The sequence below is a fragment of the Bos indicus genome, chromosome 10 (genome assembly GCF_029378745.1).
Source record: "Bos indicus isolate NIAB-ARS_2022 breed Sahiwal x Tharparkar chromosome 10, NIAB-ARS_B.indTharparkar_mat_pri_1.0, whole genome shotgun sequence".
NCBI lineage: Eukaryota > Metazoa > Chordata > Mammalia > Artiodactyla > Bovidae > Bos > Bos indicus.
The window spans coordinates 84,739,371-84,763,509 of NC_091769.1; the positions used below are offsets into that span (position 1 = coordinate 84,739,371).

The 24,139-nt window shown below is 43.9% G+C and overlaps 2 protein-coding genes across 7 annotated transcripts in view; one reads left to right on the forward strand and one right to left on the reverse strand.

Moving 5' to 3' along the window:
• Positions 1–24,139, reverse strand: part of HEATR4 (HEAT repeat containing 4) — a 48,161-nt gene that overhangs the window by 2,420 nt on the left and 21,602 nt on the right. For 2 of the 6 annotated variants that reach the window (XM_070797837.1, XM_019969190.2), the window contains exons 8-16: positions 23,553–23,713; positions 22,402–22,506; positions 20,217–20,335; positions 19,370–19,550; positions 18,755–18,824; positions 17,562–17,751; positions 16,804–16,882; positions 15,671–15,830; positions 14,231–14,286 (exon numbers count right to left, since the gene is read on the reverse strand). In XM_070797837.1, coding sequence (XP_070653938.1) covers positions 14,231–14,286; positions 15,671–15,830; positions 16,804–16,882; positions 17,562–17,751; positions 18,755–18,824; positions 19,370–19,550; positions 20,217–20,335; positions 22,402–22,506; positions 23,553–23,713 — 1,121 coding nt within the window. Of the gene's footprint in view, positions 1–6,985; positions 10,636–14,230; positions 14,287–15,670; positions 15,831–16,803; positions 16,883–17,561; positions 17,752–18,754; positions 18,825–19,369; positions 19,551–20,216; positions 20,336–22,401; positions 22,507–23,552; positions 23,714–24,139 lie in introns of those variants that run through there. The other 4 variants (XR_011568995.1, XM_070797838.1, XR_011568996.1 and 1 more) reach the window with 4 other exon arrangements.
• Positions 12,051–14,586, forward strand: RIOX1 (ribosomal oxygenase 1). The gene has a single exon (XM_019969192.2). The coding sequence runs from the start codon at positions 12,175–12,177 to the stop codon at positions 14,116–14,118; it is 1,944 nt and encodes a 647-aa protein (XP_019824751.2). The 5' UTR covers positions 12,051–12,174; the 3' UTR covers positions 14,119–14,586.

Genomic DNA, 24,139 nt, shown 5'->3' on the forward strand with positions numbered 1-24,139 from the left:
GCAGGGAACAAACCTATATTGGTACTACAAACAGTGAATTTGCCTTTGTGTATGCATGTATCTTCCTGTTTCATTAAATAAATAGGAACAATTTTGTTATGATGTCTAATGAATTTAATGAGATTGTTTCTGGTTTTTATATACTTAAATATTCTCTAATTAATCTCAAAAGTTTAACCCCAGAGTTTTATATATGCCTATTTACATATTTGCAGAAAGAACACTGGGCCTTGTATAATTTTTCTTACTTAACAAATAACTTATAATTTCAGCTACATATTATATTATATTTTTGCTATTTAAGTAGTAAGAACCAACAAATTATTTATTATCTTGTTTTTTATTACTTAAAAATTTGAATAATATATTATGATGGGCTATATCATTTTAATTTTGACTTTCAAGATGTATTTCTGTCAATCATTTTTATTATATTTTTTGAATATTATACTTGAAATGAAAAATGATGGGACTTTCATGGTGGTCCAGAGGCTAAGAGACTACATTCCCAATGATGGGGTCCGGGTTTAATTCCTGGTCAGGGGACTAGATCCCACACGCCACATGCTGCAACTAAGACTCAAAGCAGACAAATAAATATTTTAAAAAATAAAACTGAAATCATGATAAAAAGTAAGTTTTACCTGCACATGAATGTTTGTAGCAGCTTTATTCATAATCACTATGAATCACTAAAAACTAGAACCAACCTTCAATAGGTGAATGGAAAAACTAACAGTGGTACACCATATGATGAAATACAATTCACAGACAAGAAAGAAGCTCTCAAGCCACAAAAAAGTATGGGTAATCTTGAATATATATTGCTGAGTGAAAGAAGTTAGCCTGAAAAGGCTACTAATGTATGATTTTAATTATATGACATTCTGGAAAAGGCAAAACAACAGAGATAATAAAAAGATCATTGATCTTTGGGTGTTTGAGGGAAGAGAGGATAGAAAAGAGGAAGCAAAGAAGATTTTAGGGTGGTTAAACTATTCTCAGCAGTGGCCACAGGACTGGAAAAGGTCAGTTTTCATTCCAATCCCAAAGAAAGGCAATGCCAAAGAATGCTCCAACTACCACACAATTGCACTCAACTCACACGCTAGTAAAGTGACGCTTAAAATTCTCCAAGCCAGGCTTCAGCAATACATGAACTGTGAACTTCCAGATGTTCAAGCTGGTTTTAGAAAAGGCAGAGGAACCAGAGATCAAATTGCCAATCCGCTGGATCATCGAAAAAGCAAGAGAGTTGCAGAAAAACATTTATTTCCGCTTTATTGACTATGCCAAAGCCTTTGACTGTGTGGATCACAATAAACTGTGGAAAATTCTGAAAGAGATGGGAACACCAGACCACCTGACCTGCCTCTTGAGAAACCTGTATACAAGTCAGGAAGGAATAGTTAGAACAGGACATGGAACAACAGACTGGTTCCAAATAGGAAAAGGAGTACGTCAAGGCTGTATATTGTCACCCTGCTTATTTAACTTCTATGCAGAGTACATCATGAGAAATGCTGGGCTGGAGGAAGCACAAGCTGGAATCAAGATTGCCAGGAGAAATATCAATGACCTCAGATATGCAGAGACACCACCCTTATGGCAGAAAGTGAAAAACTAAAGAGCCTCTTGATGAAAGTGAAAGAGGAGAGTGAAAAAGTTGGCTTAAAGCTCAACATTCAGGAAACTAAGATCATGGCTTCCGGTCCCATCACTTCATGGCAAATAGATGGGGAAACAGTGTCTGACTTTATTTTGGGGGGCTCCAAAATCACTGCAGATGGTGATTGCAGCCATGAAATTAAAAGACGCTTACTCCTTGGAAGGAAAGTTATGACCAACCTAGATGCATATTCAAAAGCAGAGACATTACTTTGTCAACAAAGGTCCATCTAGTCAAGGCTATGGTTTTTCCAGTAGTCATGTATGGATGTGAGTTGGACTATAAAGAAAGCTGAGCACAAAAGAATTGATGGTTTTGAACGGTGGTGTTGGAGAAGAGTCTTGAGAGTCCCTTGGACTGCAAGGAGATCCAACCAGTCCATCCTAAAGGAGATCAGTCTTGGGTGTTCATTGGAAGGACTGATGTTGAAGCTGAAACTCCAATACTTTAGCCACCTGATCTGAAGAGCTGACTCATTTGACAAGACCCTGATGCTGGGAAAGATTGAGGGCAGGAGGAGAAGGGGATGACAGAGGATAAGATGGTTGGATGGCATCACTGACTCAATGGACATGGGTTTGGGTGGATTCTGGGAGTTGGTGATGGACAGGGAGGCCTGGTATGCTGCAGTTCATGGGGTCGCAAAGAGTTGGACACGACTGAGTGACTGAACTGAACTGAACAGAAACTAGTCTTGAAATGGTGAATACAAGGCATTATGCATTTGTTAAAAGCTATAGAACTTTACAGCAAAAGAATGAATCTCAATGAATACAAATTAAAAAAAAAATCATTTAGGAGGTCAGGGAGTCCCAGGAAGAAACCCAGACTATGGTAAGAGACTATAATTGTAACCTCAATTTAAATACATATTTTTGTTACAGATAGTGTGATGATGATAAAAAATATTTTCAAGCATAAATATAGACTATATTAGAATAAAATTCTGTGTGGAACTCATTTAAAAATAGAATGTAAGTTTAAAAAAAGATTAAATTTTCTATTTCAAAGAAGAGCTTATTTTACAGTTTTTAACATGGATGATATATGTGTGCTAAGTTGCTTAAGTCATTTCTGACTTTTGCAACCCCATGGTCTGTAGCCCGCCAGGCTTCGCCGTCCATGGGATGCTCCAGGCAAGAATACTGGAGTGGGTTGTCATTTCCTTCTCCAGGGGATGGATGGTAGGTACCAAACTGTTAGAGATTTAGTTGGATGCATTTTTGAAGTGATATAACAATTCATTAAAATATCAATATATAATGCCAGAATATGTAGATATTAGAAATTAGACTCTTTGTATCTACTTAAACTTAAAAACATTTTTATGCATTTTATGCATTATTTATTTTTGGCTGTGCTGCGTCTGTTGCTGTGCATGGGCTTTCTCTACTCTCTGGTTGCAGTGAGTAGGCTTCTCATGTTGCAGCTTCCAGGCTCTAGAGCACAAGCTCAATGGCTGGGGCACAGGGGCCGAGCTGCTCTGTGGCTGGTGGGGTCTTTCTGGATCAGGGATGGAGCCTGTGTCTCCTGTGTTGTCAGGTGGATTCTCTACCACTGAACCACCACAGAAGTCCTTGAAAACATTTCTGATGTCGATGAAAGAAGGTGAAGAGGTGACATAGTTTTTCACAATTCTTTTAGTGGGACTGTAGCAAAAGAGCTGGAAGTTCAACATCCTAGACAGCATCTTACATATTGTACTGCAGGACTTTGCAGACCTTTTCTGTGACGGGCCAAATAGTATATATTTTATGCTTTGACTGTGAGATAGCCTACTCCACTCTGCTGTTGTAGCATGAAAGTAGCCCTAGGGAGTCTGCAATGAACGAGTACAATACAAACTTCCAATACAAGTTTATGTGTTGGCACTGAAATTTGAGTTTTGTATAAATTTTACACGACAAAATATTCCTTTTCTTTTGATTTTTTTCAATCAGCCATTTAAAAATATAAAAATCATTCTTAGTCCACAGGAGTTCTGCCAGATTTGGTTTAAGGATTATTACAATACGTTGCTCCCTGATTTACAGTAATTTGGTAAAACAGTGATCCAAATTAGTAAGAGTCAATATTCTCAAAGTTAGCCTGGAGTCTGTCTCACATTTGCCAAAGCAAAGTCCTATATCCTTGAGACTTTAAGCCAAGTAATTCAGAAATGTATAAATTTAAGCATGAAAGTCCTTCTATTGCCAATAACGCCATTCGCCAGAGACAACCTCTGACTTCAGGTATTCAACTGTGCACACAGACACATATATAACACATGTAGTTTTAAAGAAACAATATATAACTGTACATGGGTTGCAATTTTAACAACAAAAAGGGACAACATACATATTGTTCTGCAATTTGATTTTTCAATTACAATATATTTTCAACATCTTTCCTAGTAATAATTTTTAACAAGAATTCTTGATCTTTAGTACATTTGAGCCATTTTCAATTTTGAACTGATAAACAATGAGCATAAGTATCTATCTATCTATCTATATGTTTGTACACATGGGTAGATATTTCCGCTGGATAGATTCTTGGAAGTAGTATTAATATTACTGGATCAAAGATATTCAAATTTTATATTGATGAAGTCATCCAAAAGTTTATCCTAGAGTTTCTCAACCTTGGTACATTTCAGTTCACTTCAGTTGCTCAGTCGTGTCTGACTCTTTGCAACCCCATGGACTGCAGCACACCAGGCTTCCTTGTCCATCACCAACTCCTGCAGCTTACTCAACCTCATGTCCATTGAGTCAGTGATGCCATCCAACCATCTCATCCTCTGTCATCCCCTTCTCATCCTGCCTTCAATCTTTCCCAGCATCAGGGTCTTTTTCAATGAGTCAGCCCTTTGCATCAAGTGGCCAAAGTACTGAAGTTCCAGCTTCAGCATCAGTCCTTCCTTCCAATAAATATTCAGGACTGATTTCCTTTAGGATTGACTGCTTTGATCCCCTTGCAGTCCAAGGGACTCTCAAGAGTCTTCTCCAACACCACAGTTCAAAAGCATCAATTCTTTGGTGCTCAGCTTTCGTTATAGTCCAACTCTCACATCCATACATGACTACTGGAAAAACCATAGCTTTGACTGGATGGACCTTGGTCGGCAAAGTAATATCTCTGCTTTTTAATATGCTGTGTAGGTTGGTCATAGCTTTTCTTCCAAGAAGCAAGCATCTTTTGGTATATTTAGGTATATTTGGTACATTTAGGTCTGGGTCTGGAGAACCTTTTGTTGTGGCGCTGTATCACACACTGTAGAATGTTTAGCAGCATCTCTGGCCTCTATGCATTAGATGCCAGTAATATCTCCCCTGTTGTGACAAACAAAAATGTCTCTTGATATTGTCAAATGTCCCCTGGGAAGGAGGTGGCGGGGGGCAGGTACAAAATCATCTTGGGCTGAAAACCACTACCTGGACATTTGTTTTCTTTTATGTTCCTTAAATTTCTTTTTCTCCCTATCCCCTTTTCAATAACTTATCATGTTATCCTTCCTTCAAAAAGGAAAAGTTCTTCAAGGAATTTGTGATTTAGTATATATCACCCCTCTGTCATGGGCTAAAATGTGTCTCTTAAAATTCATGTGTTAATTCATTCATTGTTACTTCATTCATTAATCCTAACCAGTAACTCAGAATGTGACTATATTTGGAGACAAGTTCTTTACAGAGGTTATGAAGTTAAAGTGAGGTTTTAAGAATGGACCCTAATCCAATATGACTGATGCTCTTATAAAAAGAAGAAATTTGATCACAGTCTTGTCCAGAGGAAAGACCATATGAAGATTGGGAGAAGCCAATCATCCACAAGCCAAGGAGAGAGGACCCAGAAACCAGTCCCATCAAAACCTTGATCTCAGACTTCCAGCCTCTAGAATTGTGAGAAAGTAAATTTCTGTTGTTCAAGTCAGCCAGTCTGTGGTACTTTGTTATGGCAGCCCTGGCAATCTAATATATCTTCCCAATGTGGGGAGGGGGGAAGAATTAATGAAAAAGGCAATGACTAATAACAACATTTAGAACTGGACATGGAACAACAGACTGGTTCCAAATAGGAAAAGGAGTATGTCAAGGCTATATATTGTCACCCTGCTTATTTAACTTCTATGCAGAGTACATCATGAGAAATGCTGGGCTGGAGGAAGCACAAGCTGGAATCAAGATTGCTGGGAGAAATATCAATAATGTCAGATATGCAGATGACACCACTCTTATGGCAGAAAGTGAAGAACTAAAGAGCCTCTTGATGAAAGTGAAAGAGGAGAGTGAAAAAGTTGGCTTAAAGCTCAACATTCAGGAAACTAAGATCACGGCTTCTGGTCCCATCACTTCATGGCAAATAGATGGGGAAACAGTGGAAACAGTGTCTGACTTTATTTTTCTGGGCTCCAAAATCACTGCAGATGGTGACTGAAGCCATGAAATTAAAAGACGCTTACTCCTTGGAAGGAAAGTTATGACCAACCTAGATAGCATATTCAGAAGCAGAGACATTACTTTGTCAACAAAGGTCTATCTAGTCAAGGCTATGGTTTTTCCAATAGTCATGTATGGATGTGAGAGTTGGACCATAAGAAGTTGGACCATAAAGAGTTGGACCTGAGTGCAGAAGATGCTTTTGAACTGTGGTTTTGGAGAAGAGTCTTGACAGTCCCTTGGACTGCAAGTGGATCAAAGCAGTCAATCCTGAAGGAGATCAGTCCTGGGTGTTCACTGGAAGGACTGATCCTGAAGCTGAAACTCCAATACTCTGGCCACCTGATGCGAAGAACTGACTCATTTGAAAAGACCCTGATGCTAGGAAAGATTGAGGGCAGGAGGAGAATGGGACGACAGAGGATGAGATAGTTGGATGGCATCACCGACTCGATGGATGTGAGTTTGAGTGAACTCTGGGAGTTGGTGATAGACAGGGAAGCCTGGCGTGCTGTGGTCCATGAGGTATCAAAGAGTCGGGCACGACTGAGCAACTGAACTGAACTGAACTGAACTGAATCCAAAGGAAAAAGTAACAATGGGTTGTGGTGGAGGAGATAACTTTTCTGAGAGGCTTCAAATCATTCTATGTAGCTTTAAATATAGGATAGGCTCTATCCAACCTCTTTTCTACAGCAGCTTTTCTGATGAACAATTATTAATATTTATAATCTCAGTATCAAATTTCTTTAATTAATAAAGGTAATTCAAGAAAACAAGAGCAAGGCAAACAATGATTAGAGATCAGGAAAAATGAAAGAATTAGAGGAAGTGAAGTTTGTTGCTTAAAAAACACTATATTTTTAATTGTATAAATGATATTTACAATGTAGAAAACCCAGACCATGCAAATAAACAAAAAAGAAGAAAGTAAACATCACCTGAAATCCCACGATCCAAAGGCAATCACTGTTAAATATTGTGGCATAAGGACTCCCAAACTTTTTTCACTAGTATGTATATATGGGCAGATGTATAGATAGAAATACACATACACACCACACACATGCGTGTGCACACACACACACACACACATGCCGGGAGCCGGCATATTGCATATTGAGTGCATATTGCATATTGAGTGCAGCACTTTTCAGGATCTGGAATAGCTCAACTGGAATTCTATCACTGCCGGTAGCCAGCGTGAGGAACTCCGCCCATGACAAAGGTCATGAGGAAGGAGGCTCGGCATACGCAAAGGCGGGATCGAGCTTCAGGAGTCCCCCTGGAAATTCTAGAGCAATCTACCCCCAAAACCAGAGTCTGCCTACTTTCTGCTTTGTGCTTTCACCTACACCTCTGACTTTACGGGGGGCTGTCCCCCACTACCTCTCTGAAAAAAGTTAGCTTACAGCTCCAGTTAATAATTCCTGGGTGTGACAGTGTTTAACCTACAAACTCCTTTGGAAATCCTCTAGCCTGCCTGAATAGGTTTTTCCGGCCACATGTGATTGTTCAGAGCCTCCCAACTGTGAGAGGCAGGAGATGTTCTAAACTGTCTAAACACAGATTCTTTTGAGTAGCTAAAAGATTGATTAGAAATTGTATTGGTGAAGGGATTTTCACTTGTTGGGCCAATGTTTGCTGCTAAGTTTCCATATCCCTTGCCTGCTGTGTCCCTGGCAGTGTATTGATTAATATAATTGGTGTAAGTAGTAGCTTTAATGTTTGTAACCTGGGACCCTTGAGTTAATTCTTTTTCTTGTTATAGCCCACCACACATTTGCGCTGTAGGAATGCAACTTTATCTAATGCTTTTGGAGGGTGGCTCCTGACCAATCACCTTTAGAGAAAAATAAGTTTTCTGAAGAAAAGGTCTTAAAATGTTAACAGGCCTCCGGGCCAGAAGATGATGCAAATCACCTAAGCTTTTGCATATGATAAGTTTGCAGGAAGAAAGCCTGGTTTGCTGCAAGACTCTACCCCTTCCCCCATTATCCTCTATGCATAACTTAAGGTATAAAAACTACTTTGGAAAATAAAGTGCGGGCCTTGTTCACCGAAACTTGGTCTCACCATGTCGTTCTTTCTCTTACCTTCTGGCTGAATTATTTAGCCTCTTTTCTCCACTGAATTTCCTCACTGAGCTATCCTTATTTCAGCCTCTTTTCTTCACTGAGTTTTACTGAGCTATCCTCATTCTATTACTCTTTATATCCTTAATTAACGTTTAATTAAGCAATTGTTTCCTGATCTTCGCCTACGCCGTCTCTCCTTCGAATACCCTGGATCAGCCGGGGCTGGTCCCCGGCACACACACACACATTCCTGAATGGGAACCTACTGTATCACTTATTTTGTCTGTTTCTTTTTCCTTATTCAATGGTATATTGAGAAGTTATTCCATGTCAGTAAATTATATTTCTAGAAATTGTTTTTGTTTTCTAAAAAATTTTTGGCCATGCCTGTGACATGTGGAACCATAGTTCTCCAATCTGGGGTCAAACCTGCATCCCCTGCATTGGAAGAATGGACTCTCCACTGCCGGACCACCAGGGAAGTCCTAGAAAATGGTTACTAATAGCTACTTTTGTTGAACTAAGTAGATCCATTGGAAAAAGATGAAATTAAAGGTAAGCCAGTCCCTAGAAGGTGCCTCCCAGTCCCAAGGGAAACTTAGAAGACAGATAGAAACAACATTCTTTATTTGAGGAAATCACAAAAATGTTGAAAAAAGAAGTGGATGAGGTCACAGGAAAGACTTAGAGTAGAAGATACTTGTACAGGATGTGGTAAAGACAAATCTACGGCCCTCCTCCAGCTAAGCACAGTATTCCCCAGCTTTGCCAGCCAAGAAGCATAGGTCATCCCCCCAGTTCACTATAGGATGCGTCCACTTTATTTTGAAAACTGCTCTCTTTGAAAAAACAAAGCTCCCAGTGACAGCCTTAACTTGCCCATTGCAGTATTTCCCCAGAGAATCTTGTTATCAGGGTCTGGCGAGCACACACAGCCTGTTTGTCAATTAGGAAGAGGGCTCCCCCTCTGCTGGCCCTTCCTCCAGACACTGCAGCCCTAGATTAGGGCACAAGACTTTCCAGGAGAACATCAGTTGGTTTCAACCCTTACTTTGGCCTTTGGCTCTTGGCCAGGTAACTGCAGAGCGATAGCTCACACAATGGCCTTGTTTGATACGGTCTCATTGACACACTTAAACTTCTACAGGGCATGTGCATGAATAATCTGCCCATTTCATGCTGTCATCCTGCCCAACTAAAGTACTTCTCTGCCTCCTGCACTCCTAGTTCCTCCGAACTGGGCCAGAGGCACCAAAGCCATCGTCCATGGCTTTGCTTCATAATAATAAATTATAGCTATAATTTTTAAAGTGTGTAACCTTTACCAGATCCTGCACTAAGTGCCTTGCATCCATTATTTTATCCTCACAACAACACTATGAAGAAGTATATTCAATGACTATTCCCACTTTACAGATGAGATTACTGAGATCTGAGAGAGTAACGTGATGTAAGTCCAACATGTTCATAACTGCTTGCAAGGGTGTAAACTCAATGCACGTGAGTCTGAGTGAACTCTGGGAGTTGGTGATGGACAGGGAAGCCTGGCGTGCTGCAGTCCATGAGGTCACAAAGAGTCAGACACGACTGAGCGACTGAACTGACTGAACTGGCTGACAATGATTATACATCAAGGGGGGATGTCTCCGTGGTTAATCTAACAGGGGCAGCCCAACTTCAACTACAATCTCTGTTTGTCGTCTGTAGGGAGGGTAGTCTCCAGGATACCTGGTTTTCACTAGCAATGTTTTCCTCACTCTTGGGCAGGGTTCAGGCCCAGTTCACATCCTGTCTTTAAGACGGATAACAGGCTTCAAGATGGAGTCTCTCCTGCTTTCCTCACACTGGCCCCAACAAAATGAGAGGCCCAAATTTAAGAAGTTGATTTAAGGTTCAGAGGAGGTGCGATTGAAGATTCTGTACAGAGAAGTTGAAGCTAATAAAACAGAATTCCAGAGAGGGTGGGAAGGGCAGATATCAAGAATACAAGAATAGCCCCGATTCTCTTCATGAATCTCAGTTTTGCCCCCTCTCCACCCCTCCCACCCAAGAGAGCTGGGCTGAGGGCAGGTGATTGATGAGAGACCCCGGCCCAAGGTGCAGCGTGCAGTTCTTCTTAAACACCAGGGGTAGCTTGGAGCGAAAACGCAGAACTCAAAAGTTGGTCTCCCACAGCAGTCTGGGGACACAGGAATTTTCTTGGATGGATGTTCAACTGCCACCAAAAATAATGATATTGCTCACCTCTGCGCGTGGACTCCAGAATCTCTGGCAGCCTGTCTGTAGAGCAAAGCTCCTTTGATTCACTTGGAATGGAGAAATTTGGGTCACGTGGTTAAGCACAAGCCAATCATTGTGGCCTTAGGATACTGGATTCCAGTGATGTTCCAGGCCTTCCACAGTTTGGAGCATTCACTGTACTCTGCAGCACTTCTGGAGCCCAAGTGGAGCCCCACCTGATCCATAGCAACTGAGTGTAAGACAAAGAATGGTCATTCAAAGGAAATTCTGTGTCTTCCTACTAGGGTGGATGTGGAGCCCAACACCAAGGTCAGAGGTGTGGAGCCCTGTACAAAGTTCACAGGATAAAAATCTCTGAACCTGACCAAGCCCCATAGCAACTGTTGCCATGAGCTTTTGGATCAAAACTGGCCAGTTCCCAGACTTCGTATTATGTAAAATACTCATCCTACTATCCACCCTAGAGCATCCTAACCAATCACCTAATGCCACCATTCCAGTAGGAATTTTCTGTCTTGAGGCCATAAAAGTTTGTTCGGCTCTCCCTTAAGCTGGCCCACTGTTCTAACAGCTTGTCCCCCTCTAACAAACTTTATTCTCCTCTACTGCCTCATGTCTGGAAATTCTTTTCCAACCTGCCACACAGACCAGGACAGTGGGGGGTTGGGGGGTTGGGCAGGTAACAATGACAATGATCATCACTCAGTCTTGTCTGACTCTCTGTGACCTCATGGGCTATACAGTCCATGGAATTCTCCAGGCCAGAATACTGGAGTGGGTAGCTGTTCCCTTCTCCAGGGTATCTTCCCAATCCAGGGATCAAACCCAGGTCTCCCACATTGCAGGCCAATTCTTTACCAGCTGAGCCACCAGAGAAGCCCTGGGCAGGTAAAGTCAGCATGTTTACTGAATATGGAATTAAGTCAGAAAACATTCCATTCAGTTTAATTAAGAAGTAGCCTTGATGACCTTGAAGTTTGAGCTGGATCAAACTCGCAAAGATGAAGGGTAGAAAAAGGATTGTGCATTATCTCGCATGTTGATTGTGTCCTCGGAAATGTAAGTCCCAAGAGGGCAGGTGATAATGTTTCATTGTTTTCCTCGTGATTGTTACCCCATGTTGTCGCGATGTCTGTCACTTAGTAGGTAGTCAGTAAACATTTGTTATATTAAAAAAGAAATACAAGTAGAAAAGTCCATGGATTTTTTTTTTTTTTTTTTTCAGGGAGAGAGGGCTATGACTGAAAATTTGTAATGGAGAGAGGACAAAGGGAAGTTAGGCGGCGGAATTTAGGGCTTCAATCAATATCTGTAAAGAGGACCAGATGGACCAGAAGTTTGAACTTAGAACTCTGCCTGAGTGCATTCCTTTAAACCAAGAATTGTCAGCTTTCTCATGCAAAGCTGCTGGGCAACGTGTTTTTCGGAAACGGGGATAACCCTGTGAACACCGCAATCTGCAGACGCAGGAAGGAAAGAAGAGTTAAGTCTCAACTTTTTCCTGGAGTCCCTGACAACTTGATTTTTAAATTTCCCACTAAATATGGAACCCATGTTACTTTGGCAGAGACTCCGCGGCTCTAAGGGAACCCGAGCATTTAATTAACGTTTTCTAACTGGGGAAGCGGGAAGCGCCGAAGAAGAATGGTGGCCGTGGACAACCCGAAGGCAGCTGGAGGCCCGCCCCCTTCCCAGAGTACACTGCGGCCGCCGAGTGCGTGAGCCAGCTTCCGGCCGTCTCCCGCTGTGCCAGCGGGAGGGTCGGACCATGGACGGGCTCCGGGCTAGCGCCGGGCTGCTGAGACGCGGGCGGTTGAGGCGCCGGCGCCAGCAACAGCCACACAGCGGGTCGGTCCTGGCCCTGCCCCTGAGGCCCAGGAAGATCCGACGGCAGCTGAGGAGAAGTGTCTCGTCCCGAATGGCCGCGCTCAGGGCCCAGACCCTGCAGAGCGAGGACTCGGAGGACTCGAGGGTGGAGTCCACGGTCGGTGAACCCGGGGACCCGCTGGCGGGAGGGGCGGCGGCCCTCTCGGATGCGACCGGGCGGGAGCCGCACGGCCAGCTCGGGCCCGTGGAGCTGCTGGAGGCTTCGCCTGCGTCCCGCTCCCTGCAGACTCCCCGCGCCCTGGTGGAGGCGCACACCCCGGCGGCACGCTTGGTGGAAGCGCACACCCCGCCAGCGCGCCTGGTGGAGGCGTCGGCGCTGCCCGCGCGCCTGGTGGAGACCTCGGCCCTGCTGTGCTCTACCCAGCACTTGGCGGCCGTACCACCGTCCGTGGCTCCTGCCATGCTTTCGGGGCCGCAGGGGGAAAGCACGGGCGAGGAGCTGCCCTGGGACTCCCCGCTGCAGCGCATCTTGGCCGAGCTGAATCACATCCCTAGCAGCCGGCGACGGGCGGCGCGCCTCTTCGAGTGGCTCATCTCGCCCATGCCTCCGGACCATTTCTACCGGCGCCTGTGGGAGCGCGAGGCAGTGCTGGTGCGGCGGCAGGACCACAGCTACTACCAGGGTCTTTTCTCTACCGCCGTCCTCGACTCCATACTGCGCAACGAGGAGGTGCAATTCGGACAGCACCTGGACGCCGCGCGCTACATCAATGGGCGGCGCGAGACCTTGAACCCGCCCGGCCGCGCCCTGCCCGCCGCCGCGTGGTCCTTGTACCGGGCCGGCTGCTCCCTGCGCCTCCTCTGCCCGCAGGCTTTCTCCACCACCGTGTGGCAGTTTTTGGCCGTACTCCAGGAGCAGTTCGGAAGCATGGCAGGCTCCAACGTTTACCTTACGCCCCCCAACTCGCAGGGCTTTGCCCCCCACTACGACGACATCGAGGCTTTCGTGCTGCAGCTGGAAGGTAGGAAACTCTGGCGGGTCTACAGACCGCGGGTGCCGACCGAGGAACTGGCCCTGACGTCCAGCCCCAACTTCAGCCAGGACGACCTCGGAGAGCCGGTGCTGCAGACGGTGCTGGAACCTGGAGATTTGCTCTATTTCCCCCGAGGCTTCATTCACCAAGCCGAATGCCAGGATGGGGTGCACTCTCTGCACTTGACCTTGTCCACATTCCAGCGTAATACTTGGGGCGACTTCCTGGAGGCTGTACTGCCCCTGGCAGTGCAGGCCGCAATGGAGGAAAATGTGGAGTTTCGTAGGGGGCTGCCCCGAGACTTTATGGATTACATGGGGGCCCAGCATTCGGATTCTAAGGATCCGCGAAGAACCGCTTTCATGGAGAAGGTGCGGGTCCTGGTTGCCCGCTTGGGACACTTTGCCCCAGTTGATGCTGTGGCTGACCAGCGAGCCAAAGACTTCATCCACGATTCTCTGCCCCCTGTGTTGACTGACAGGGAGAGGGCACTAAGCGTTTACGGGCTCCCAATTCGCTGGGAGGCTGGAGAACCTGTAAACGTGGGAGCCCAGTTGACAACAGAAACTGAAGTGCACATGCTTCAGGATGGTATAGCTCGGCTGGTGGGTGAGGGGGGCCATTTGTTTCTTTATTACACAGTGGAGAACTCCCGAGTTTATCACCTGGAGGAGCCTAAGTGCTTGGAGATATACCCCCAGCAAGCTGATGCCATGGAACTCTTGCTTCGCTCCTACCCAGAGTTTGTGAGAGTAGGGGACTTGCCCTGTGACACTGTGGAGGACCAGCTTTCCTTGGCAACCATGTTATATGATAAGGGGCTGCTGCTCACCAAGATGCCTCTAACCTGAACTACTTAATCACTAAATGCCAGAAATAAGACAGTAATGATTCTCTCCCACCACCTTTTGAGGGAGAAAACTCATTTTCTTACTTGATACCCATCAGTGTGTTTATATTTACCTTTATGACTGCCTCAGTGTCACAGAAGTCAGACAATCTTCTAGGAGACACCTCACCTAGGCACAGAAGTAAAAGCAGGAGTTGGAGATGGAAAAGGAGCCTTTTCTGCAGGAGTAACTTGATTCCTGATCATTTGAGAGACCAACTTCATCATCACCCTCAGGCTTCAGAGTACTGTGTGGCATTTGCTGTGTTACTCTGCTTGAGACATCAGAAGTTTTTACCTGGAATGTGCATCCTTCATTTGAGTTCTCTTTCATCAGTTTGGGGGGAGGGTTGGGGTCAGTTTCCTGTTTGTTACTGTGAGTTTGTGTGAATGTTAGAAAAATTATTAAAGTGCCAGAGAGTTTTCCTTTTCTGAGGCTAAATTATTGTGTGGCATGGTCTGAAGAAATGTGGGAGGAAGGAGGGTAGATAGGGGAAAACTGCAGTGGCTGAGGCACAAGGTAACTTGGGGTGGATGTAGGATTGGGGCCAATTTTGCAACCCTGGGGGTAATTGATTCATTTTAATCATGCTCCTTGAACCCCAAACAGCACAATCCTATTAGAAAAATTATAAGTATATTATGTTTTTTAAAGGGTATTATGTTTTTCCTCAGTGCTTGCTTGCATCAGGGGCTGGCGCTGCTCCTAAAATAGGCAACATGTTACTAGCTGCGCTGTCAGAGGCCACAGTCAGCCAACTTGTAGCAGGCTGGCCCTGAGGGAATGCTGGTGTCCAAGTTACTTTCCACTCTTATTTTTTTCTGGTAGTTGAAAGAAACTTCCCCAAATCTGGCAAATGAATATTCTCATTGTTGGTGGAAGAGAGCCTGGTGTACCAGAGGGAGCACTGGACTTGGAACCAGAAAACCTGGGTTTGGGGTGGTGGCTGGTGGGCAGCTAGCTGGCTGGATGACCTGAGGCTGCTGCTGCTATGCCTGGGCGCACTTGATTTTATGTTTTGGTACAGCTTGATGTTTCCACCTCATCATTTAGGTTGTATCTGGGACTTTTAAGATCATTTTGCCATGAGTGCTAAGTTTCAGTTATATAAAGTTGAGAACTTGATGAAGTCTTTTTTTAAGTTGCAAAAGCCTAGATGTACATGAGAGTACATCTCAGCCTATTCAAGGTTAAGCTTCAAGGCTTTTTCGGAGTGCTTAGCCAGACATACAGCAGTTTTTTTGTTTTTCTAAGGTGTCCTTTTTTTTGACCTCACTTTCAAATTGGTTCAGTTAGAGCTACATCATTCATTTTCGTAAAGGGACCAGATAGCAAAATCAAAACCCAAGGGGCAAGGAAAAGATAACAGACTGAGATGGTGGCCAAGAAGAAAGAGAAGTATCCTTTCCTGGCTCTCATCCTACAGGGCTCACAACTAAGTCCCCAGACATCCAGTCCTGAAAAAGGCTTGTTAAGGGAATCAAGGCATAGGACTCATTCCTAGAAAACCTACCCTGAAAAATTTCTTGGAGAAAAGTATGGAGCTTCAGTGGTTTTTGCCCTTCTTTGGGTTGCACATAAACACGTTTTGCTTCCTCCTTCACTTTTTTTACGGCTGCCTCAATCTTGAATACTTTCTGTATCAACAGTTCCTTTTGGCTTAGTGTTTGAATCTGAAACAGAACAGATGATGATTAAAAAAAACTATCAGGCTGCAGATCATCAAAAAGTGTTAATGAAGTAACATATTGCATCATGCTTATTAATATTAGGTGGTACATAAAATGCCTGAGAACATTGTTCTCTTGTGACGTTGGTTGGACATTTTTACACCCGTTAATGAAAAAACCACCTGTAAATGAAAAATTTAGCTTTTGGGCATGATGAATCTGCTAAGAAATGCCTGATGTGAAATTGGTTTTGTGAATTATATTTAGAAAGAATCTTTTGCCTTTTTAAAAGTATTTTTCCCCTCTACTCATCTCTGCCAGCAGCTTTGAAAAATTAGAACCACCTGTTTAGCTAGTGTTCCTTTGGGGAAAGAGCCCAGATTAGGAATTAAGAGAAATTTAGAAGGAAAAAGAAAATCTAGGGGGCCACCTCCAATCCCTCATTCCTTCTTTATACCCATCTGCAAAAAAGAAGGAACTTGGGTTTAGAGAATAGTGGGGAGAACACGGGAAGGAAGGAAACAGTATTTCAGAAACAGCAACTTGATGGGACTAATAGGTTCTGCTGTTTGTAGTTTTATTATTAGGATTTTATAATCCTGTCTTGCACAGATGTGTTTTGTATCTTCAAGTGATACTGTTTTCTCTGAGATTGTAGAAAATATTTCTACAATTAGAAATATTGAAAATGTATCTACATGCTTGGGGAAGGGAGTCTGAGAAACTCTTGTTGAGTCGCTAAGTTGTATTGATTCTTTTGCGACCCCATGGACTGCCAGGTTCCTCAGCCCATGGACTTTCTCAGGCAAGAATACTGGAGTGGGTTGCCATTTCCTTCTTCAGGGAATCTCTCCTACCCAGAGATGGAACCTGCATCTCCTGCTTTGGCAGGCAGATTCTTTATCACTGAGCCACCAGGGAGGAACTCTTGAGAACCCTGAATTTTTTCTTGAAAACATAGCTTATACTTATCTACCCTGTTCCTGATCTCCTGAAGCATTTCTTGGTTTCCTTCATTTTCTAAGTTGAGTATCTTCATTGCATGGTGAATTTCTCTGAAAGGTAAGAAGAACTTCTTAGATTAAATCTTCCTTTCCTTGAAAGCATGGAGGTGGAAAATACAGCCCTTGGAATCGGACAAGAATTCCAATCTCAAGTTCCAATCTCAACTGTGCAGTTTTGCTGAGCTTTATTTGCAAAACTGGTATGATGCTTAGCTTGTAGGGGTGTTCTGTAGTTTTTGAGATGACATATTTGAAGGTACTAATAGATAATGTTTATTGAACACCTTTATGACAGGTACTAACATGTTATCTCCTTAATCACCACCACATACCCATATGGTAGACTACCGTTTGCATCTGATACATGAAAAAATGGGCTCGGAGAATTAACTTACCCAGGCTCACATAGCTAGCACATGTGTGAGCTGGGGTTCAAATCCTGCTCTTATGGACTCCAAAGCCTGTCATCACTAAGTAGGCACTTGAGAAATGTTAATTGAATTAAAAAACCACCTGGAATGCTGAACAAATACGTAAACTACCTGAGCTTCACTTTCAATCTAGTCCTGTTTTTCTGTTGCCTACGTGGATAGTAGATGAATGGCACAGGTAAGCCTGTGGTTTTTACAGCTGTTAAGCAGCCTGAAGAGTCAGGGACACAGTCTGTTAACAAGGTTGGAAGAATTGGCAGTACAAGAGGTCTTGGCAAGAACCAGAGGTTAGTGCTTACTTCAGAACAGCCTCATGGTTCTCTAGGAGCAGCACGTCGAGGAAGGTGTCCCTGACCCGGTCTCCTTGAAGTTTGAGGGCTAGAATGCTCCGGCAAGCCTCTAGTCGTACACCTGGGGATTCTTCATAGTGGACAGCCCAGAGCAGGAGGTCTGTCAGCTGGGGACTCACGCAGCCAATTTGCCCCAAAGCTGCAGAGATTAGAGGGCATGTCCCACTGTCACTTAAGACTGCGTTGGCTGTGTCCTAGCATCCAGAAGTGGCCTTACTAGTAAATACTAAGAAAGAATAGGCAACCACTTGCTAAATTAAATATTACAAAAACTAAACTAAGTATATTGTCTTTGAAAAGTGGTGAAAGTCGCTCAGTCGTATCTGACTCTTTGCAACCCCATGGACTATACAGTCCATGGAATTCTCCAGACCAGAATATTGGAGTGGGTAGCCTTTCCCTTCTCCAGGGTATCTTCCCAACCCAGGGATCAAACCCAGGTCTCCCACATTGCAGATGGATTCTTTACCAGCTGAGCCACAAAGGAAGCCCAAGAATACTGGAGTGGGTAGCCTATCACTTCTCCAGTGGATATCTTCCCTTTTAGATGACAATCAGTATTTTAGGAATTCTCTAGAGAATTCCCAGGAGGGGGATATTTCAATCCTTGTCCATTAGGATGTGAGAATACACTAACGTATTTACCTAGGGATGAGATATGGGATGGATAACTCAGAAGACCAGCCTAGTCAAGTAAGGGGAAAAGAAGGTATAGTTACACTTCATGGTTCTACCCAGCGCTGATCCTCATAGGGACCTGCCAGACTGTCAGAAGCAATGTCAAAGATCCGTAAAAAGAAGCTCCAGGAAATTTGAGGGCAGGATTTTAGGTTTGCAGCAGTCTTAAATCTGGTCTGACTTTCACGGAGTCCTATGGTTGACACCTCTACAGAAAGCAAGTATATCCAGTAGTGGATACCTCCTTGGAACTCATACCTAACTGTTGTCAGTCCTCTTGACATAGACCTAGACTCGGGATCCTTAACTAAAAATTGAAGGAAATGATTTTTAATTTCTTCTGAGAAGCTGTGATCATCCCCTCCCTTCCCCTCTACCCTCTTCCTAAAGAGATTCTGGGGATCCTCTATATAAAACATGGAAAGGTATTAGAGGTAGAGGAGTTGGAGCCACTGCCATAATACCTCGAATGGCAAAGGCCTTGATTTTCCAGCAGGGATCTCCCTGTATCAGATTCAGAAGGCATTCAAGGACCTAGGATGGATAAAAGGCAGTTTTGAGTGGAGAGAATAAGCAGAATGGACAGGGTCTGCTCTTCTCTAAAATGTGCTTTAAATGGAAAAGTGAGCTATCAAATCTAGTGACAAATGAGCTGGAGCCAGAAGTACTAGCTTACATACAGTGTTCTTTCCTGTCTAGAGATTGATTTTCGCAGCTCACAGATCTCTGGCCGTATAGGCTTCTTTTGAATACCTTCGTCAGGTTTTCCACTAATAACTAGAGATTATAACTCCATCCGCTGGAATTGATCCCAAAGCCTATGAGCACACATGTCATGAGAAGCTGGTTAACTGAGGTGAGAACAGGCTTCAGGGGTGTGCTCTAGAGTGAGTCTAGGCTGGCTTGGAGCTATGTGTGGTCCTAACTGTTGGTGTGACCTATATATCTCCTCACCTTCCTGTTCTGATCTCTCATTCTGTGTCCCTACAGAATGGTGAGTGATCTATGTATGAGGGAAGCACAGGGTAATGTCCTCTTGGGTCAATCAGGTAAGAAGGGTACATGTCTCCTTGACTCACCATATTATCACGGATCTGCAGGGCACCAGCTGCCAAACAAGCTGCCCGCCGAACTGCCATGAAGTCATCAGAGAAGCAGTTCAGAAAGCTTGGGAGAAGCTTGACGGTCATAAGCTTGAGCCCACAAATCAGGTAGAGGGCTTCCACACGCTCCTGGAAATTTCCTTGACCCAGCTTGATTCTGTAAGGCACAGGTGCTTTTATTTTCCCTCCTCAAACTTTTTCCATTCCTTTCTTTACCCCTACTCCTACCTCCAGTGCCCTCAGGCTGAAATCTAGCTTCTGTAGACTCGCCATTATCCACTCCCACCCTTTCCTAGTTAGCCTTATCCCCACTAATTTGTTTCACCAGGTAGAGACCTCCACTGTTTTATTTACTTGAATCCCTATTACCTAGCGTATGCTAGATGCTAAACCCTGTTGAATGACTGAATAAAGAAAACTTGAAACATACACCTCTTGCTTCAGTCAAGTTCTCTTCTCGTGCCTTCACATGTGTCATGTTCACTTCAGTATTTGGCTTCTAGTATGGAATGTCTTACCTTCTCTCTGCTTATGTAGTCTTATCCATCCTTCATGAAACTTGACCTTGCTAGGCATTTGTGTATCTTATATAATCAGAATCATGTCATATGTTTGAACTCTCAAGACATCTAAAACAGTGCCTGAACACATAATGGGCATTCAATTAATGGTTCCTCCCTTATCCACATTCTTAGTATCTATAGGGACAGTTAACTTTTTATTTTATTTAAAAAAAAAAATCTGCAGTGGCTCTTGTACAAGGCTGAGCATACTGAGCAGCTCAATAAATGCCGTTTCTTTCTCCATATTGACAAGGTATTACCTGATTGTGTCATGCACCTCTTTTCCAAGGTTCATTTGCCCCAGAGCTTGGGCAGCTGCTTGTCTCACTTTCTTATTCCAGTCACTCAACATCAGCTGGATCAACTTATGTTTCATATCCTATAAACAGGTATAATAGTTAGCTTCCATTTATCACCGCATCAGTTTTGCATGTTCAGTCGCCAAGCTGTGTCCGAATCTTTTCGACCCTGTGGACTGTAGCCTGCCAGGCTCCTCTGTCCAGGGGATTTCCCAGGCAAAAATACTGGCGTGGGTTGCCATTTCCTCCTTCAGGGGATCTTCCCGACCCAGGGATTGAATCCTTGTCTCCTGCATTGGCACGTGGATTCTTTAACCACTGAACCACCTGGGAATCCCATTTTGTAATTGGCATTGTACTAATAAGCAGTTTTACCCATCACTTAATCCTCCCAAATAATCCCATATGGCAGATACTACCACTTACAGGTAACAAAATGGAGGCTTAGATTTCTTACTCATGGTTAACATGTTGAGTCCTGGAGCCAGAACTCAGACCCAGCCCTATTTTTGAAGCTCATGCTTTAAACCAACCAAACTATATTGTCAGCTGCCCTTGAGACTCTTAAAATTTGAAGGTGATACATTAGTAGGGTGACCACCTCATCCCAATTTTCCTGGGCAAGTCCTATGTACTAGACCAGCTAGGACCTTTGGCCACCCTGTGTGTTAGTATATCTCTCAAAGCAGAAGGGATAAAAATGACTTGGTGATTAGGTAACGTGCCCTAAGCTATTCTCCCTCCTTGAAATAGCTCCCTTTCCACCCTTGATACCTGATGTTTTCCTATTCTTTTAGGATTGACCTCAAAAGGCTGTCCTCAGAGAACTCACCTCTGCCTTCTGTAAGCATTAGGAAATCCCCATAATACTTTACAGCTACATCTGTTATAGCTGCTTATGTGTAACATTTAGCAAGAGAAGACATGTTATCTTTGCATACCCAGTGCTAGCTACCTGCCTAACATGTAAGATGTGGTCAGAAACTGCAGGCTCACTGAATAAGTGAAAGAACTGATGGACATGTTGTTTAACCCCATCAATCTGATGTGATGGTCTCATCTTTACACCATCCCCTGCTTGCTCTGCATGGCTTTTTACTTCCAATAGGCCATCCTGAGTGACAAGTGCTGAGAAGGTGAATGTGCAAATGAATCAGATGTTGTTAAAAAGATATTGTTAAATGCAGATTCTGACTGAATTGACCCGGGGTGAGATTTTTGCATTTCCAGCAAATTCCCAAGTGATATCTGTGCTGCTGGTCCCGGACTTTAGCAGCAAGGTCCAGGCAGAATTAACCCAGACTAGAATGACCCAGGGATAGAACCTGGGTCTCCTGCACTGCAGGCAGATTCTTTACAGTCTGAGCCACCAGGGAAGTCCAGAATTATACTGACTATACTGAATGGTCAAGTTTTGTGCTTTCCATGTCAAAATTCAAGGGTTAAAAACAGCAGTGTTCTGGGCCATTGTGGAGTTGCCTAGTGTTACAAGGAAAAGATAATGGCATATAGGAAGAAGGGGAAAAGCCCATTTGGACAGCTGAAGTTGATTTTAAAATAATGGCAAGAAGGAGGTCAGTTGAAAGCCTAGATGATGGTCAGGGTTTCCCATTCCTGGAAGTCTTTCCTTAATTCTAAGTCTTGCTCAGCTGTCCCACACGCCTTCATAGAACTTTACTAAGTTCAGCCCATACTAATGTCTCTCTGAAGAGTTTTAAGAGAGTACATTACATTTATCTCTTGTTCTTGAATCATTTGTATATGTTGATCTTGTTACTCCCACGCTAATGTCAGCTCTTTGAAAGTGGGGACTATGGTGACAGATACTTATAAAGTACCTTGATGTGAAGGCAATGTCAAATTACTATAAAAAGTTTCTAAACTTTAAAAATTTTTATTCTTTGCTTATTTCATTGTAGATAGGTTACAGTTTGTGGACTCCCACCAGGCTGAGAAGCAGTGGCTTAAGTAACAGAACGATATGTTGGCATGTGAAGATAATTCTGGGTTAGGACTAAGAGGCAGCAATATGGGAACAGATCTTTTTGGTAAGAATGGGAAACCAGATAGCAGCAAAAAGTGGAAAAGCTCCCGAGCCCAGTTTTGCTTAGACCTTCTGTCCTGGAAACAGAAAGAGAAGGCTTACCAAACTGACATTTCCACCGATCCGGGAGAGAGCCCGGCAGGCCACAATGCGGTCTTTCCATTGACGGCTATTCAGCTCCACAGCAAGCATGGTATGTATCAGGGTCTGAGGAAATAGAAGACTTGTATGGAGATCCACGGTCACTTTTAGAGATGCTGGGACCTTAAAGAAGCTACACCCTAATCTGGCGTCCAGCATGATTAATGTCACAAACACATGGGATGCTTGTTGCTAGCAAAGTAAAGATGGGGTTTACAATGGGCCCTCTTCCATCCAAGCCAACTGATGTCAAAGAAGAAATACAGATTAGTAATCTGAACAGAAAATCCCTGGGACCTTCTTGATTTAACTATCTTTCCCCCTAAAATGGTTTGTATATGCCTCAGTCTGAGTTTTACATTTCTACTGGAAGTAAATGCAATTGTACGTCTGTGTGGTTTTCAATGGTAAACTTCTGCTGCTGCTGCGTCACTTCAGTCGTGTCCGACTCTGTGTGACCCCATAGACAGCAGCCCACCAGGCTCCCCCGTCCCTGGGATTCTCCAGGCAAGAACACTGGAGTGGGTTGCCATTTCCTTCTCCAGTGCTTGAAAGTGAAAAGTGAAAGGGAAGTCGCTCAGTCGTGTCCAACCCTCAGCCACCCCATGGACTGCAGCCTTCCAGGCTCCTCCGTCCATGGGATTTTCCAGGCAAGAGTGAGTACTGGAGTGGGGTGCCATTGCCTTCTCCGGGTAAACTTCTAGCACAAGCAGATTCTGCATGTTGTAAGTCTTCTAGCACAGAGTTAGAAACCATCTGCAGCCTACTTTCCTCACCGTTCTCAGCGAGCTGTTGTTACTTTTCCCTGTCTATACCCCACTTCACCCACACTTAGTCCAGTTTTACCTGTGCATGAGATCATCCTATGCAACCACCCGCATTTTCTTTTTCTTTTTACATTTTTTTTGTCGCTGCACTTCACATGCAGGATCTTTCTTAGTTCTCAGACCAGGGGCTGAAGTGCTTCCTGCCGTGGAAGCGCAGAATCTTAACACTGGACCACCAGGCAAGTTCCCATCTGCATTTTCAGTTCCCTATATGCGCTGACCTCAGAGACCCAATTGTTCCCCCCAAACTTGGTTTTTTTCTCTGACCCTGTAATGGACACATACTGTCTTTCCACTGAGATGGCGCAGGAGCGTACAAGACTGTTGCTCGGTGTCCTCATTCTTCTTATGAAACAGCTGGTGGAGGATCCTCTTAATCACGGGGTAAGTGGCAGCACCTTCCAGAGCCAGGCACTGAGCTGCAGCCCAGCTGTCCACGGTATTACCTGCCCCAGTAAGGTGAAAAGGGCCAGATAGCCATCTCTTCTCCCCACAGAGAGAACAGCTTCTGGGTTGGTACACAAGACTGCTACTTGCTTCACTTCCCTGTACCCCCTCAGTCTGATATTCAATCTCTAATTTAAATCACATTTAAATGGATCATATCAAGGTTCTAAATGTAGGTTGAAAATCTTAACCTGAAGAGTCAAATCCTAAAATGTTTTTGTTTGGTAACAGTGCAGTAAGTCACTTCTGGCCTGAGTGAACAGTTGTTCCTCTCGCTAGAGACTGGGAAGTCTGGAGTGGAAGCTTTCTTAAGACAGACGGATCAAGTTGTTGAGTGTCTCTGTGCAGAAGGCCAAACTGGTCAGACAGTTGTCCTCCACCCCTGCCGCCATGCAAGGAGCAAGTCCGTCTTTCAGAGTACTTAG

Coding starts and splice junctions, on each gene's coding strand:
- RIOX1 (XM_019969192.2), top strand. CDS start 12,175: ATGGACGGGCTCCGGGCTAGCGCCGGGCTGCTGAGACGCGGGCGGTTG.